This window comes from Cydia fagiglandana, chromosome 3 (assembly GCF_963556715.1).
Source record: "Cydia fagiglandana chromosome 3, ilCydFagi1.1, whole genome shotgun sequence".
NCBI lineage: Eukaryota > Metazoa > Arthropoda > Insecta > Lepidoptera > Tortricidae > Cydia > Cydia fagiglandana.
The window spans coordinates 18,848,665-18,866,688 of NC_085934.1; the positions used below are offsets into that span (position 1 = coordinate 18,848,665).

Below are 18,024 nucleotides of genomic sequence, written 5' to 3' on the forward strand. Positions count from 1 at the left end.
TTATAGCAATTAATGGTGTACCTATAGAGTATTAGTGTACCTATGTATTGACTGTCTGCTATAAAAGGATTAGCGTTTGACAATTAAACATTATTGTTGAGCTGATCGTCTAAAGTATCATACGGTTTAGGTCAGTGAAGTAGGTAAGTATGACGGGAACCAAGTTCTCTCTGTGTTTTTGTTTGCTGCTGGTTATTACCGTCAGTTTGATTGGTAAGTAATTAAAATATTTTTCTAACTCTATGGGTACGCTGACTAGGCGATGCTGGAAGCCCTAAACCACGCGCGGCGTTGCATGAACAAAAGATCCTTGGGTCCTAAGGACCAATCCTGCCAAAGGAAATCTCTTGTTCATGCAACGCCGTGGTTGACCTTTTTGTGCTCTGAGCACACATTTTGCGAGATTTGCCGATTTTACGTTCCTCGCAAGTCCGCGCGTACTTGTACAGGGACAAATTAAATTCGAGTTATTAACTCTTTAGAAATAAAAGAATGTTCCAAATTCAAAAGCGCAATAATTGGCTTCGGTCCTACGAGGGTAAATATATGGAAATGACACCTATCATACCCTAGTCATCGAGTTTCCGATGGGTCTAGGTACTATGGGTAGGCTCTACTTAATGTATCTTATGAAAAATACGAAAAGTAACGTAACTTTTTAACGAGTAGGTTTGTATAGGTACCTGGTCTATATAAGTAAAGTAAGTCAGTTTCAGTTTCAACGTTATTGACACTTGTAGTTAACAGTTGTAAACATATACTAATCTATGGTTGTAACTGTACCTATTTGAAAATTGGCTTTGTTATGTTATTGACTTAGAACTATATCAGTATTATCAGTGCAACTCCAGAGATAAAATAAAATTATGTGACATAGACCAAAAGTTGGGGAATCAGTGGCAACAATATTATTATTTATACAGAAATTAATTGGTTTATTAGACAACACGATTCCCCTAATGAGGGCGCCACTGGACGGTCGACGCAGTCTTAAGTGTGTTGTGGATATTGGATTGACCAAAAACAAAAACCGGACAAGTACGAGTCGGACTCGCCCACCGAGAGCTACGTACTTTTTAGTATTTGTTGTTATAGCGGCAACCGAAATACATCATCTGTGAAAATGTTAACTGTCAAGCTATCACGGTTCGTGAGATACAGCCTGGTGACAGACGGACGGACGGACGGACGGACGGACAGTGGAGTCTTAGTAATAGGGTCCCGTTTTACCCTTTGGGTACGGAACCCTAAAAACGATACATATTATTTACCTGGTTGCAGAGGCCAATCCGGTGCAACGGGACTACACCTACTACCCCAAGACAGGCGGCTGGCTAAAGCTACACTTGGAGCCCGCTACGTGGAGGGATGCGCGGCTGATTTGCGCGCAAGAAGGTAACCACTACAAAGAGAACTCCTATAAAGAAAACCGCCAGCCCGTAATTCTATCGAGGACCCGTTAGACGGCCTTTAAGATACGTCAAAAATTTGATAAGGATGGATCGGATGTGTCAGTGCCAAAAGTGACGTTTTTGCTTGAAGAAATGTCACTTTTGACACTGACATATCCGATCCATTTCGTATGTACCTATAGCAAATTTTACAAGCTTTTTATTAACTTGCGATCTACTTATGTACCTACCTACAGTATTTCCGGTCATATGTCTGTACGGGTCAAATCTTGCAGTGCAAGTTAAATTTGACTTACTTCCCAACTTCCAATGAAGCTGAAAATTTGCCTTCATATGTAGGTCGGGTGACAATGCAATATTATGGTACCTTCGAGCTGATCTGACGGTGCAGATGCATATAGGAACTCTGTGATAAAATAACGCAACCTACTCGATTGTGTTTTTAGAATTGTCCACGAATTGTCTCGATGATTATTAGTTGCCTGATGATACGTAAATATTTTCTTTACAGATGCTGTACTCGCTTCACCTGAGAATGATGCTCTACAACAAGCAATCCGTAATGCAATGAGCAAGTCCCAGACACTAAAAGTGTTTACTGGAGTACATGATACTTACGCTACTGGGTACTACTACTCTATGGAAGGTAATGATATGACACGCCTTCGCTCGAAAAGATGTCACCATACCTTTGGCCTATCCTCGAGTAGATGACGATACTTTTAGAAAATTAACAAATTTAACACATAGCAGTGAAAGAATAAGGATCAAAGTCAAATGGAGTCCTAAAAGTTTTAATCGTTCTGTCGAAAGATGGCAGTAAATGTACAGTACATTTTACTGCCATCTTTCGACAGAACTACTAACATATTTTTTTTTGTAAATACATATATATGTATAAAATGTGACCTGAACAATTTGCTTTTACCAATAAAGATATGTATTCAGTATATTCTGTAGAACGATTAAAACTACAAACTACAAAATTTTGTATGACAATATAATTCTATATTCTCTTTGTACATTTATATTTGCAGTGTATTTGCCCCCTCAAATTTAAACTGTTGTGAGACATAGGTTCTAACATTGAATAATTGTGACGTCCCACGGGTAAAGGTACATTATAGCGGTTGGCGCTTACGCTATTATTAACGCCGCTCCAATATTATTGCGGTGCTATGCGACGTAAGCGCCAGCCGCCATAAGGTACCTTTTGCCGTGGAACGTCACAATTTTACACTTTAGATTCACTTGTTTTTCAACAGTCTAAACCATAAAATTATTCAATATTTGCCACCTACTGTGCCTTAGCACAGAAGAAATAATAGTACTACCGTACAGAAAGGACACTTCCTACAAACCCGAAGTTTGACAGCGATTCAGGGTCGAATCATGTTATCCCTTTCTAATATATAGCACTATCCCTTTCGGCTATTTAGGGTTGTCAAAATTCAAGTGATTATCTTATCTGTGGTCGTGCATGCACAAGGAAGTTAAGTGGTGCCAACCCTAATAATTGCTCGGAACAATGCTGAGCCGAACGAAGCCGAGTTCGACCGAAGTCAGGAGTGTCTCAATGTGTGAAATCCGCCATTGCGTGCGTGTTCTGGACTTAGCAATTTATCGTTAAATTGCATGCAAGTTTTTAAACCGTCTAAATGAGACTTTACAGTTGATCTTTGCTGTTTCAGGCACTCTATTGTCTAGCATGTCGGTATTGGTTCACGAGGAGTCTTCAAACGCCAGTCGTGCTGAGAACTGCTTGCATCTCACTCAAAATGATAAGGATGAGAGCGAAATGATCCGCGGTAGCTGTTCGGTGGCTCTGCCTTTTGTCTGCTTTACGAGGAAGAGGCCAAGCGTTGTGGATTGTGGAACAGATGATAAAGGTACAACTACAAGTGATATTGATATCTCATTCTATCGTATGGCTGCGTCCCTTGGAGTGGCCGGCGCTGGCCCATCGGGTAGAGGAGCCATAAGACCCAGGGCAATATTACTCGATATTAATTTGTACTTGTACAAGTACACGGGGATTTACGAGGTTAAACTAGCTTTAGAAACGATGACGATGATAACTATCCTATTTCCTTCCCCGTGCCTCAATCTATCTCCATACCAAATTTCATCTAAATCGGTTCAGCGGTTTCAAACTCAAACTCTAAATATACTTTATTCATGTAGGCCTAGCAACAAGCTCTTATGAATCATAATGGTATCTTGATCGAATTAACAGAGCAATTTATTGATGTTAATATTATTCCATAACAACATTGGATTATTATGTTTAAGCGTAGTGAAGAGGTAACAGATAGACATTTTATAATAGGTATTATTAAATTTAGTAGGGATAATATTGTGAAGGCATTGTGTTCGTATGCGACGACAACGATACTGTTATTATTATTTGTTTATCCCTTATCTTGGCATTGTAACACCCGTGATACATGGAACTTAAAAAAAATCTAGCAGGTTCACTTTAATACCTAACAAAATAATTCTGCCGTCAGTATGTCGAGCTACCCTCCTTTCTTATAGAAAAAAATAATGGATACAAGTGTCATTGTAAATGAATTAGTAATAATTAACATGGCGCCACGGAAACAACAGAGTTCGGTTCGCACTGGATGTTATGCATTTATTTCTTAGATTAGTATATATTTTTCCATAATCTACATTACTATCTGTTAGTGCATTAATATTTACAATACGTTTGAACTTTAAAAACATTTAATACACAGAACCTTACATAAAACTGTTATGTATTATATTTGATACATTGCCAATGCCAAGAACTCAGAAATGTACATATCAAAAGGATTGTATTACATTTAATACATTGCCAAGTTGTCGTCAAAATAGTTTTACACGTTTTTTAATTTTTTTTATATTAGTTAGGTTATAAAACATGTTTCAAGTATTTAATATTAGTTGTCGTATTATTTAGTTATTGAACTTTGATTTTTTTAAAGAATTAGATGGGTTTTAACTGTATATTCGTACGCTGTAGCATTATTGCTACGCCGTAGCCCGTAGCACGGAAAAATATGTGTATGGAAAAAAATGCCCCCAAAGTATTAAAAAAATATTTATTATAAATATTAGGTACTCGTAGATATCATTTATTTTTACAGGTGTAATAGTCATTTGATGTTTAGATTGCGTTTAATTAGCAATAATGGATAATTTCTGTTGCATTACATGTTTTATTTTTATTAAAATCCACATCTTTCTTCTAAAATGTAGGTAACTATTTTGTCGAGGGATTGGCATTGTATCAAATATGATACATATGATTTCCCGAAACTGGAAAATCCCAGATTTTTTCCTTATTTTTTAATAGTCTAGTATGCTCAATAGGTGCTAAAAACTAAAAAAAAATATTTAAAATATTTTGAGCCTTGCCAAGATAAGGGTTATACATTGAAACATTCAGAATAAAATATTACAATTAGGACAAAGGCCCCGCAAAACTGTTTTAACAGTTTGACTGCAGGAGGAAGTATCTAATTAAATATTTTCATAGCATTTTCTTGTCTTCTCATGAAAGTTTACTGGAGTTGACGTCGATATGTAAGTACTCCACTCAACCGTCCGGCCCGCGAGACTGTTTTCCTGTCAACCGTCCGGGTTTTTTTTTTAGCGACGCACGCCCCGCGCAGCGCATTCACAACTTTCTACAATAATTATAACTACACTGCCATCTAAATTTTTTTAGAGCTAACTATTTAGTTAGGCTACGTTGTCGCATCAAGAGAATTAGTAAATAATGCCGAAATTTCCGTTAGATAGCTCTGAAATCAATTCTTTCTTCCACCCCTTTGGATAGTAAGGTTCCCGCGGACGGTTAAGAGCATATTTTTTCGGATACTATGCTATCGTCGGACGGTCAAGTGGATAAGGCCCCAGTACGAGAGGCAGTGTAATCAAATTAGATTAGGTACCCTAAAAAAATTCATAAAGGGAGATGAGACGGTCGGTTACGCCTTGTGAGTCTTGGGAGGGAGTAGATGTGATGATAAACACTCCCTGACAACAGCTGGAGCTAACTAATACTTTTTTTGTAGATTATAAATATGAGGCCCGAACAAACCGCTGTTACAAGTTCCATACGCAGGAAAAGAACTGGTCTTCCGCCTTCGCCACCTGCTCCGACGAGGGTGCGCACTTAGCCGTCATCAACAGTGAGACCGAGTCTCAGGTCTTCCAAGAGCTGTACGCTAAAGCCAAGGCCAGTGTGCCAGCTCTTTATACGGTCATATTTGTCGGCTTTACTGACTTGGCAGATCACAAGACGTGGATGACAATACACGGTGAGTTGTTTTGTGAATGTTAAAGCCCAAAACATTTCAAATATTCGGTTAGTGTTTGTGCGGAAAGAGATGAGTCGTAGAATGTATGGGCTCCCTTACATTCCACGACTCTTCTCTTTCCGCACAGACTCTATCGTATCGTAATAGGTATTTATCACGTTCTTACTTAAACTTTACCTGCACCTACGATAGCACATCGTATGATAACATTATTTGACATCTCTACAGCAATTCTCTATAGTCCGTTTTTTTTAGCATTAGAAAGAACTTCGCAGATGTAAGAGTGTGGTTCCAAATCCAGCACTTTAAGCGGTAATAATTTGAAGTAAATTATATGTATTGACCATGTTACATTAGATAATTCAATAATTATTAACAATTAAAGAGCCTGATAAAAACTGCACGCTTGCTTCTGTGGAGTTCTTTCTAATGCTAAAAAAAACGAACTATAGAATCGAGACCAATTTGAATACTCAATGTCGTGACAGACTGATAGTTGAACATCTTTGTGTAAACACGTACCATGAGACTTGGAGTAGCATTTACATTGACTTCGTTATAGTTTGTATCTTTATTGGAATTTTATCATTTTCAGGACAAACCCTGCAGGATGCGGGCTTCAACAAATGGCAACCAGGGCAGCCGGAGAACCAAGAAACCCAGTGTGGAGCCATGTATGGCGTAGGTGGCTTACTGGATGACTACTGGTGTCAAAAACTTTGCTCATTTATTTGCGAGGTGGATCCACATAATCCTGTAAATAAAGCAGACGAAAAACTTAAAGATTATATCAATATGGTTTAGACCGTTCCTGTTTTGTCAGATTTCTCTAAACTTTGTTAATTCATAAATATATGGATTGTCTAAATACCCGTACACCTACTTTTATTTTTTAAACTTAAAGCCATAACAGACAGGCGAACCGGACCGCCATCTTGGTCCTTCCGAGGCCTGTTCGATCGTGTAGGTAGAAGGTGATCCGCTGACCGGAATGTGTACGCACGTCTGTTACAGGTTTTATACCTAACTTCTCTAAAGTAAGTATCTTTTATTAGAAAACATAAAAATAATGCAGTAAAAGGGGATAGTGTATTAAATCCCTATAGTTCATTTTTTTAGCATTAGAAATAAGATAAGGTAAACAATCTTGATGTGTCTTTTAAGAGAAGGTAGGTTAGGTACATGACATAAAATAAATTTATAATATTGTTATATTTATGAGATTTGTGTTTTTGACACTTTTGTTGGAAAATAAATAAAGTATCACAGACTCCACCTCTACCCATAGAACGCAAGACCCTGTATAGGTATATATGATGCATAGCCAAATACTTCATATACCTAAATTAAGAATTAAAAAAAACCCCAACGCAATGAAACGGACGAACTGATTTTGATAAGTCTAAGAACCAGCGCTAGAAAATCTGTTAAAAAAACATTTATCCACATCTATTTAAGAATGACACGTCACAACGGTCCGGGCCCGCGCCGTGACTTACGACACTTCGTTTTATATCGTCGGTACGAATAAAAAAATCACCATATATTTTAAGCTACTTTTCAGGAGACAAAAATAACTGTTTATTTTCCTGTCTGTAATATATTTGTTGCACCTGTATTTTTTTTCTGATAGATCAATGATTTTTACATGATACTCATGAAGAATATATATAAACAGATTTTTTTGTAATTTTTTACAATATGGCTATTTTAACCAAATTTTGCTACATAGCGACTTAAATTTGGTAGGAAAAAATCGTCATGTGTGAAGTTTGTACACATAGCGATTTGTTGCCAATGTAACATAGTACGATATATGATACCTACATAGCGGATTTTAGGGTCTGTCGGGTAATCCATTCTACAATAAATCGTCATGTGCAACATTATCGCCATCACCCTCGACTTCCGTCGACAACATTTTTACGACAACAAGGCATTTAATATCGTTATGTGCTAAAAAATCACATAGCAATTTTTTTGTTTCTGTTCTGTTATTTTTTTGTACAAATGTTGTTCTGTGTTCACATAGCGAAATTTTTATTTTCAAAACTAAAGATATAACAAAAATATTTATGTGGGTCGACGGGAAATTTAAAAAGGAATTCAAATACTTATGCCAAAATCAAAAAATCGTAAAAAAACACAAAGCGATTTTTTTATTCGCATCGACGATATGGCGGAAGATCGGTGATCACGTTATGCTTTCTATAGCAAATTGAAGTGTCGGAGGCCTCGGACCCGACCCGGACCGTTCTAGCGTGAGTCATTATTTACCTGTTTAAGAGCTACGGTGCCACAGGCAGGCATGTGTGTGTTGTGTGTGTGTGTGTGTACAGGTACACACATAGCGGTCAAACTTATAACGCCCCTTTTGCGTTAGGGCTTAAAACAGTTCAATATCTTTTCGCACTGCTACTTCTATTGTAGACCGTATAATATAGCGTTGTTATTGTTAAGTACTCGTAATGTCATAAGTTATCGTTCATTGCTCGGTCGGTCGCGGTGACAGACAGACGGACATGTTGCGATACGGTGTGTTACTCAGTTTGGCGGTCATATGGATCGGGTGAGATTATATTTACATTTCGTTTCTTATGCTCTGAAAGTGGTTTTTTCTATAAAGCGGGATATTTGATATTTTTTTACGATGTGCAATGAATATTAGGTTCAAAATGGATTTGTCGCACAGTACCATTTTTTTTTTGTTTTGGCATTTAACTTTTCCATAATATAACGATCCTTTCGTAGTTTACCTTACGTAGGTAATTATTGAAAGTTACCTCAAGAAATACTACGAGTTTATACAATATTTTGTTCTACGTTTTATAAAATACACATGTGTTTTAATACTTTCCCCGTATTCCTTATGAAACGCAGATCCTCCTCAACTCGAGTGAAAGCACCCATTTCATCCCTTGGTCAGCAATCTACTATTATTTACCTAAGATATTTATTTATATTTATTTATTTAAGATATTTTTTAGTTATTTTGAGAGATGTTTGTGTACTAAAGTAGGTACCTACTAAAGTTTCACAAATTGCGAAATTACCACATGTAATTATTTAGAAAACATCAGTGTCATGTATGGGGAACGAAAGATACTATTCCGTTTCCAAAATAAATTTTCTTTATTAGTTAAATTTTCGATAGCGTTTCAAACTTTTTGGAAACTCTTCAAGTTGAGGAAAGTGAGTGAGAGCATGTGTAGTGCCGTAAACCGGTAAAATAGAGGGAAAAACGCCTAGGGGTAGAAGTCCCAAAAGATGGTCGGACCAAATAGCGGAGGAACTAAAAATACCTGTCAGCGACGCACTCCACCAAGCTACAGAACGGGACCGATGGAGACAACTAGTTGACGGAATCAAACGGAGTCACGATCCTCAGCAATGAGGGACTGATTGAAGAGGGGGACTAGTATTTATGTACGATTTTTTAATTTCGACTGCTCGCTGTCGTATAAGTATTTCCTTTCATAATATCTCCACTACTAGGCATTTAAAATCTATTAATAGAATTGATAACGAATGGTCAATACCACTAGATTCCCAATTTGTATCACTCGTATTTCGAAAATTAGCATTTGGCCGTTTTCCTCCGATTTTCGAGTGACAAAATCGAGCGAACGAAATTCAAAAATCGCCTCCCTGACCTTTGGAACATAATACAGATTGCTTATACAAGTATTACGACAAAGTTACCGAGGGGTGCGGACAAGAAGTCAAGGTCAATGACCTAATTACTAGTGACCCCGATGCCATAACCACTATTATTGATAAGCTCAGGACGCTACTGATAACCGTAACATGTGACGTAACGTTGGTCTGCTCTGTAACTCAATAAAGAAACAATTAACTAACGATTTTTAAGAGATTTTTATACTTTACTTATGATTTATGATCCGTCTATAGACTTTCGTTGTTTTTGAGTATATTATTTTGTTTTTAATCTGTATTATCCAGGAATCCAGGTGAGCTCGTTAGACTGCAGAAAAGCGAGAACATTATAAGCTACAAGTAAGTAAATCATAGGTATTTACAGCCAACTGCAAGAGTAACAAATAAAATACTTAAGTATGGGTACAAAACGTGAGAGTTTAAAGTGTTATAATAACAAAAAAGCTTCGTAAATGTATTAAATTGAGATTTAGCTAAAATACCGTGCACTGTCACATTCACTCATTCATTCATTCACTTATGGGTTCCACTTATTTTTCAAGTGTGTATATAAAAATCTAATCAACTAATCATTTACCTCATAAGTATATATCTCTCATGCCGAACCCTATATCAGAGATGTCCTGTTTACAATTAATTTTTAATGCATCTATCTTGTCCTTGCAGTCCTGCGCAGCTATGCTTCTCCAACAGAAGCTTTGCATTCGGAGTGGCCACCGCAGCCTATCAGATCGAGGGCGGATGGAACGCTTCAGGTACTTAACTTATGCTTAACTTACTTTTCCGTTTTATAGGATTCAGTGGCCATTTTCTTTCTCTTCAGCGAATGTGCGCCGAATTTTGGCCAAATCTACGCCTCTCCAACAGTGAACGCATATATTTAGTATGGAAACCGCCTTTAGGAACATTACCGTTCAAATTCTCGGGCCAAATTAGCACACATACAAAATTACGCCTACATTTAAATAAGACGACGCGTTTACAGAGCCTGTAATCAAAGCTGGTAAACAAAATAATAGTCATCTTTATTACACTAATGGTACATAGCTAAGTGTAGATGAAATGCATATAATGTCAATAACTACCAATCAGCGACATTAATCCGCTAATAACCTTCTTGCTGTACGTACTGGCCGCTTAGAGTTTGCGATTCATATTTGATTATAATATGACTTGGACAGGGATAGGTTTATGCCATACATTGAAGAACCAGTCAAATAATTCACGTATAATAATTTAATGCAGATTAAAAGATAACTAGTTAAAATGTTGTTATGAAATGACAGACTAAGTCAACATAAGTAAATATATCATTGTTGTATAAATGTATTCCGCTATAATAAGTATTTTGTATATTTTATTATAAATTTGTATGGCAGTGCGAAGTCACGTACAGTCACGCCATTGTAAGTGTATGGCAAACTTGATTTTAGAATTCGGACTGGCTATACAGCCTGCAAAATTTACATGGGTACACGAATCGGGTCAAAAATATTTGAAAAGGCGGAGTCACAATAAATCCCCACTTTCAGTTCCAATGGAAATATTTTATATGTATATAGCCGGTCAAGCAAGATTGTCAGTAGAAAAAGGTGCACATTTAAATTTTGTATGGAACTACACCCGTTCGCGCGCTTACATTTTATAAAAATTTGCCGCTCTTTTGTACTGACGGCAATGGCTTGAGACAGAACCTACATATATGTTACGGTAGAGCGTGGATTCGAATGATCAACATTTTCAGATAATGTGTGTATTTGTTAAATTAATTTAGTGGAAGTGTATCTACATATAGGAGACCGGGTATGATTATCTCACGAGTTATATCTCATGAATAGAACATATTCTAGATATCTTTCCAGGCATCCACTCAATTTCATGTCTCTCTAATTGGACAGCTATTTTCCATAGCTTTCTGCGAATAGCATCTTGTGGGAATCTGAATGGAAAGTAATGTAAAATGATAATATCACATTTGATTATTAATTTGAAATAATTAGATAGCTTTTTTACAGCTCCATCTCATGAAATAAAAAAGGAAAATACAAATCTGTAAGAAAGAATTCAATACTACATTTATTATTATATAGAAAATACCTAAACCAAGCACAAGTTAATAAAGTAGTCTACTTCATTTGGCATAACACCATCCTTATTATCCTCGCAATTTAAAAAGTCGTATGTTGTTATGAAAGTCGTATGCAGTTGTTACGTTTTAGCTTAGCACGGTAGTATTGAAAACAAATCGTCATGTTTATTCCAAATTTTACTGAACTTATCTGTTTACTACAAGTGAAAAGTGATTCCACTATCCTTGGTATGAACTAAAATAACTTCTGCACAACTTCACGAAACCTGAAGACATTTTTAATTACAAAAAAACGTTGTTTTTATAAATCAATTTAGCCATCCGTCACTGACTGTCATCTCGGTCGAACTGAAGTTACGAATCGAATAGTTTGTAAGCACCGCCTACAATCGAATAGTTTACGTTGGGTCATAACTGAGCGGACAGAATACTTCCATGTATATCAGTTCGCTGCTCTCCAATTTTCCCAAGCACAAGTCGGGCTGCTTGGCCTACCAAGACCTAGGTGCTACGTGCTTGGTTCTCACCTACAGAATGGAGCCCTGCAGGCCTTTCTTATATTTATCCAACGAGCAAGCGAAACGAAGTGATGTTCTTATACCTAGGTATTTAAATTAGAATGCAGCTGGTTAAGTTTTTTTTATAAAAAACTTTTAAAAGCCAGTAAAAGCAAGAGAAGGTCGTCAATCAAGGGGATTATGGAGCTTTTAGGGGATTTTGAAACTTGCAAATAGGTAATTAGGTATCTACTAAACTAGAAGCAATTTCTACTGTGGTGACATGGGAGCAAGGTGCCTGGGTAAGGGTAGTTATTAGAGTAAGTTATGTCATACTGGTTGTGTGAGAGATACAGAAGAAATCAGATTATGTGATGACGATGAACGACAGAGAAGTATAGAAGAAGAAAACATGCTGCGCCGAACGCAAGTAAATGAGAAAAGGGCGAATGACGAATGATATTGTTCTTACTAATATTTTTGTAGGCAAGAGTGAAAGCATCTGGGACCGCTACACGCACACCCACCCGGAGCGGGTCTACGACCACCAGAACGCCGACGTTGCCGCGGACTCGTATCACAGGCTCAAGGAGGACGTGCGGCTGATGAGGACCCTGGGAGTGCAGTTCTACCGGTTCTCTATCTCCTGGCCACGGATACTGCCGGAAGGATTTAATAAGTAAGTACGACTACAAGAACTCCAGGACTTGTATCACAGGCTCAAGGAGGACGTGCGGCTGATGAGGACCCTGGGAGTGCAGTTCTACAAGTTCTCTATCTCCTGGCTGCGGATACTGCCGGAAGGATTCAATAAGTACGACTACAAGAACTCTAGGACTCGTACCACAGGCTCAAGGAGGACGTGCGGCTGATGAGGACCCTGGGAGTACAGTTCTACCGGTTCTCTATCTCCTGGCTGCGGATACTGCCGGAAGGATTCAATAAGTACGACTACAAGAACTCCAGGACTCGTACCACAGGCTCAAGGACGACGTGCGGCGGATGGGGACCCTGGGAGTGCAGTTCTACCGGTTCTCTATCTCCTGGCCGCGGATACTGCCGGAAGGATTCAATGAGTAAACATTTGGCCTATGTAAACCTATAAATTGAAGAATACTTAATTATGACTTTAACGGCACTTGTGTGACGTTTAGCGTCACATGTAGGTAGAGATAGATAGGTTAGAAATTATAGTTTAATTTAGAAAAGGTATTTAATATTATTTATAATTACAGGAAGCTAGCTAGGGTCGTGAGTCCGTAAAACTGAGCTAACACAGAAAGAAATATAGAAACAAGTCCTTAAAAGGCGGCACTTTCCTGAGGCTCTACATCGTAGGCGGGCAGTTGTAGATGGCTCCGCGGTACAGCGCAGGAGTCCCAGTTGGTCCAGAGTAGACTAGGATGGCTTCCCGCTGTGGTTCAGGATCCTCAGCTCGGAACGAAAACCTTCCAGATAGCAGAGCTTGCGCATAGCGCAACCCGGGGTAGTGCAGGATAGAGGGTTTTCAGGCAGGGTGCAGGCAATTTCAGCCCCAAACTTGATCCCTAGTATTATTGGTCATATTAGAATATGCACACAACAGTGACTGCTACATCCGGCCCACAAGGAAATAAATATCAGGAAACCTTTTAGCATTATTTTAGTGTTCACGGATGAAGCAGTCAGAAAGGAACAGATTCGTTAAAAACAGTATAAAACATCCTGCCACTGTATTAAATTTTACAACTTCATACTGAGTACTGACGTCCATCTACCGTTTTCCATATTTTCTCACAGTAAAATCAATGAAGATGGCGTCCGCTACTACAACGAGCTTCTAGACGAGTTGGAGAAGAACAAGATTGGAGCCCTAGTGACCATGTACCACTGGGACCTCCCGCAGTCTCTCCAGGACCTTGGAGGCTGGACCAATCCCATCATGGCTGACTACTTCGTTGACTACGCTAGGGTATGTAGAAACTGCCTTAGATGGCAGAAATACTGCCTATTCCATGTTCTATGTCCAAGAGGTAACCCTTACCAAGTACTAGTTACCCGAACGTCAATAACTACTGGAATGAAACTTCAGGTTTTTCCACCATGGAAGCCACCATTTCATGGCAGCTAAATTCCTTCATGTTTTAAAAGTTCCTTTTTCCAGGTCCTCTTCCAGACCTTCGGCGACCGTGTAAAGACCTGGCTAACCTTCAACGAACCCCTAACCTTCTGCCACGACGGCTACGGCGGTTGGGACGCGCCCGGCGGACACGCCAGCGGACTTGAAGACTATCTGTGCGCCCACACTGTTCTGCGGGCACATGGGATGGTGTATAGGATGTATAAGGAAGAATTTGATAAGGATCACCAAGGTGAGTTTTGAGTCGACACAGCTCCCGAAAGTAAGAAGTTCTTCTGATCAACTAAAGTCATATGTGGTACTTTTGTATGCCCATATTATTATGTCTTATTGTGGCCATATTATTATGTCAGGCAATGTGGGGATCGCTCTGGACATGCCGTGGATGGAGCCAGCCTCTCCGTCCGCCGCGGACAAGGCTGCTGCTGAAACTGCAAGGCAATTCCTAGTTAGTAACATTATCACGATTTTTTTGATATGAGTTATGGAAAGTTTAAAAAGAGGACTGTAGAGTAGAATAATAAACTATCGTCAAATCAGTGAGTTTACTAACTCTACCTTAGTATCTTAGTATGTCTGAGCTAACTCTTCGCCAAGTTTAATGTAACAGTGAGGTGTCAGTGTAATATTTCTAAAGAAATATGACGTTTTAGGTGACATTTCTAAACTTTTTAATTGCAAAGTCTGTGCGGAGTTAGCTTGGTCCGACTCTACTCGGTACGATCCCAAATGATGTAAGGTAATTTTAGCATCAAAATTTTTTTTATGACATATAGTATCCAATATTTATTCCCTTTCACAGTTCGGCTGGTTCGCTCACCCGATCTTCTCCAGCCAGGGTGACTACCCCCCAATTATGCGTCAACGAATCGACACCATCTCCAGGCGCCAGAAATTCGCCCGCTCCCGACTTCCCTCCTTCACCGAAGAAGAAATCCTGAACATACGAGGATCGTACGACTTTCTAGGCCTCAATCATTATACAACCAACTTGGCGAAGCCTGGGGCCGGGAAGATTAGTTCGAAGCCGAACTATGATGACGATATGGGGGTGAAATTGACGGTCAACCCGAAATGGCCGAAGAGTAATTCTACATGGTTGAGGGTGAGTTTACAAAAGTTGCATTTCATATACATATCTAGGTACGGTCAGCCAAGAAAGTGGTGGTGGGCTTGGCTGACCGTACCTAGATATGATGACTGTAGGTACTCTATAGACGCAAAGCATGATACTTATGTTTATTCTGAGGTAGGTTTTATGCCTTGTTGTTTGCAACTACAGAACTCTAATTATGAGCTTCTAGATTGGTCCAATTGTTTCAAAAATTAGTTTCATTCAAGAGGGTATGCTACTTGGTTTAAGAATTGAAAACTTTCCTTAAAGACACCACTGCATGATATCTAATATGCTAATACTTAACTATCTAAGCAATCGTTATGCCCTAACAAGATTTTACTTGATCCTCACATAGAGCATAGTCTTAAATCTTCACGATGAAGTTTTTTTAGGTTTCTTTCAATGTACATTTTCGTCTTCAAAAAAAGTTTGAAACTTATCTGCACATCTGACCTAATGCACAACGACACCAGTAACTTAAGTATTTCAGGCGTGGCTCACTCCGCGATTTCGTCGCTTTGCTACAGGTAGCTAAAAGTACATCCGTTCGGCCCCAATTTTGGGGTTTGCCATAAGCCGCGCGTGGCGCTGTCGCCACCTAGCGGCCACATCTGTGCTGATCGTAACAGAGCCGTTTTGTTAGAGAGTGAGTCTTCTGTACTTATATAGTGCTATTATTTATTCTGTGACTTAACTAACTTTTTAATAAATTTTCCAGGTTGTACCTTGGGGTTTCCGCAAGACCCTGAACTGGATCAAAAACACCTATAACAACCCCCCCGTGGTCGTCACAGAGAACGGCGTGTCCCTCGAGAAAGGGTTAGACGACGCCAAACGGGTTAACTACATCGACAGCTACCTGAGGTCGCTACACGCTGCCATTTATAAAGATGGATGTGACGTGGTGGGATACACGCACTGGTCTCTATTAGACAACTATGAATGGATGAGAGGATTCTCGTACGTATTTTTTTCTTTTACACCAGGGGTTGGAGACCCCGGCTTGCGGGCCGAATCCGGCCCGCGACGCGTTCCAATCCGGCCCGCCGACACCCAAAGCGAGTGCCCATTATCCGGCCCGCGGGAGCCAGGCTCCAGTGGTTCAGCATTCATTGAGGGTGGAACTGTTCCTAACAGCAGCAACCAGACACCCGCCCCCGACGCAAAACCGACGGTGGACCGCGCGAAAGTTTCTGAGGGGCAATATGGCCCTCAAATAAAAGAATTTCATTTAATCAAGTAGGATTTTACAAACTTTTGAATCGTCAAAAAACATTTTAATAAATGTGGAGTCTTTTCAAAAGGGCTTATTGAAAAGACACTCCTTAAATAATCATCAGTAATCTCATTTATTTCATGACTTAAATAGTATGAGGTCTCTATAGACCGACCGCTTAAATGAGTCCTCGCCTGCGCGGTACGGGGGCGACGGGGTAGGACGACTAAGGGTGACGGGGAAGGTGCGGGCGGCAGGCGTACTTTCGTATTGATTGTCGCTGTGACAAGGTACGAAGTGCTGGTATGGAATTAAATTCTTTAACTTTACATGCCCGCTATTATAGCTTTTTCTTTGTAATTCTGGATACGAGTAGATAGGTGTATACATCGATTTCGCGCAACCTAAAATAATATTGTAAACAGGTAAGTTAATATAAAAGGTCTTGGATTGACAGACGTTTATCCACAATGACCTTACAATGTCGTTATCTAAACACTCTGCAGTTTTCAATGTAGTCCTGTTCTTGAACTTTACTCTAATTACGTTAATATTTGCAACGATAACCACTGTAAACAATAATTAATTAGAATGATGTTTATAAATGCGTAAACAATCATGAATACCACGGTATTCGTGTTATAAAATGTACCTACAGCGAGCAACAAAATTGCATGGACAAAAATTATGGATGAATTAATTTATTAACCCCTTGCACGCCTACGCCTCGCCTATCGTGTGCGGCGTGTGTCACCGTAACCTTATAACCGCGAAGTTGTCGGAATGTACAGAGCAATGTACGTTCAAAAGTGCATGGATAGATGTCGACATTGTCGACGGTAATGCCTTAATATTAGGGGTAATGGCTTTGAGGGTTGATGTCCGTGCAATTTTGCCGCTGGGTGCACCTACTTCGTCTATGAAACTTCTCGTAGGTAAGGTACTCTATCTGTCCTTGGTATTTCGTGCCTTGCCACAATGACTAGGAAAGCTTCTAGAGTTAGACCAAGAAAAGTCTGCAGGGATTTTGATAGCCCACGCAGTGCAAGTGTTATTTTAAATCTTCTTCTTTTAAATTTCAAACTTCTATGAAATGATGACGAATAAATAACACTCGCACTGCGTGGGCTATCAAGATCGCTGCAGACTTTTCTTGGTCTAACTCTAGGCATCTTATATTTGTATTTAGATCGTATCACGATGTCTCAAACATAATTTTCTATTTCCAGAGAGCGTTTCGGCCTGTTCGAGGTGGATTATTCGAGCCCGGATCGCACGCGGACCGCGCGCCGCTCTGCGCACTACTACGCCACCGTTGCCAAGACTGGCTGTTTACCCGACAAGCACAACTATGAATATTAAATGTTTTTGTACAGAATAGGCGACTGCATTATTTACTTGAAAATTTTAATGAATTTCTCGATCGTTGGGATTTTGGTTATAATAATTATGTCCCCGGATATTTTGAAGACGGCTAGAATCATCTGATGAATAAAATTCTGGATATCTGTATGATATTTTGGCCGAATTTTAGTCATATTTTAGCGTAATTTTCGCGGATGATTTTTTTTTGTTCTACCTAC

The 18,024-nt window shown here is 39.2% G+C and overlaps 3 protein-coding genes across 4 annotated transcripts in view; all 3 read left to right on the top strand.

Moving 5' to 3' along the window:
• The window catches only part of LOC134680285 (bifunctional arginine demethylase and lysyl-hydroxylase PSR), a 359,994-nt gene that overhangs the window by 104,982 nt on the left and 236,988 nt on the right, over window positions 1-18,024 (top strand). The window lies entirely within an intron of this gene.
• On the top strand, window positions 150-6,529 carry LOC134680334 (macrophage mannose receptor 1-like). Its single transcript, XM_063539449.1, has 6 exons — window positions 150-213; window positions 1,282-1,395; window positions 1,924-2,058; window positions 3,104-3,301; window positions 5,480-5,725; window positions 6,321-6,529. The coding sequence occupies exons 1-6, from the start codon at window positions 150-152 to the stop codon at window positions 6,527-6,529; spliced, it is 966 nt and encodes a 321-aa protein (XP_063395519.1).
• On the top strand, window positions 8,182-17,807 carry LOC134680264 (myrosinase 1-like). 2 transcript variants are annotated; one of them, XM_063539358.1, is made up of 10 exons: window positions 8,182-8,294; window positions 9,689-9,742; window positions 10,070-10,158; window positions 12,476-12,668; window positions 13,769-13,940; window positions 14,133-14,340; window positions 14,462-14,556; window positions 14,911-15,213; window positions 15,944-16,185; window positions 17,671-17,807. In XM_063539358.1, exons 1-10 carry the CDS (start codon window positions 8,248-8,250, stop codon window positions 17,801-17,803), a joined length of 1,536 nt encoding a protein of 511 aa, XP_063395428.1. In that variant the 5' UTR covers window positions 8,182-8,247; the 3' UTR covers window positions 17,804-17,807. The 2 variants fall into 2 exon arrangements, with proteins under 2 accessions (XP_063395428.1, XP_063395429.1); XM_063539359.1 differs by lacking the exon at window positions 9,689-9,742 and having other exon boundaries at window positions 8,196-8,294.

Bases quoted from the DNA above. Each gene is read 5' to 3' on its own strand.
- LOC134680264 (XM_063539358.1), top strand. From the start codon at position 8,248: ATGTTGCGATACGGTGTGTTACTCAGTTTGGCGGTCATATGGATCGG. The intron at 9,743-10,069 runs GTAAGTAAATCA...TTGTCCTTGCAG, and splicing joins GAGAACATTATAAGCTACAA to TCCTGCGCAGCTATGCTTCT. The intron at 14,557-14,910 runs GTTAGTAACATT...TCCCTTTCACAG, and splicing joins AAACTGCAAGGCAATTCCTA to TTCGGCTGGTTCGCTCACCC.
- LOC134680334 (XM_063539449.1), top strand. From the start codon at position 150: ATGACGGGAACCAAGTTCTCTCTGTGTTTTTGTTTGCTGCTGGTTATT. The intron at 214-1,281 runs GTAAGTAATTAA...ACCTGGTTGCAG, and splicing joins TATTACCGTCAGTTTGATTG to AGGCCAATCCGGTGCAACGG. The intron at 5,726-6,320 runs GTGAGTTGTTTT...TATCATTTTCAG, and splicing joins GACGTGGATGACAATACACG to GACAAACCCTGCAGGATGCG.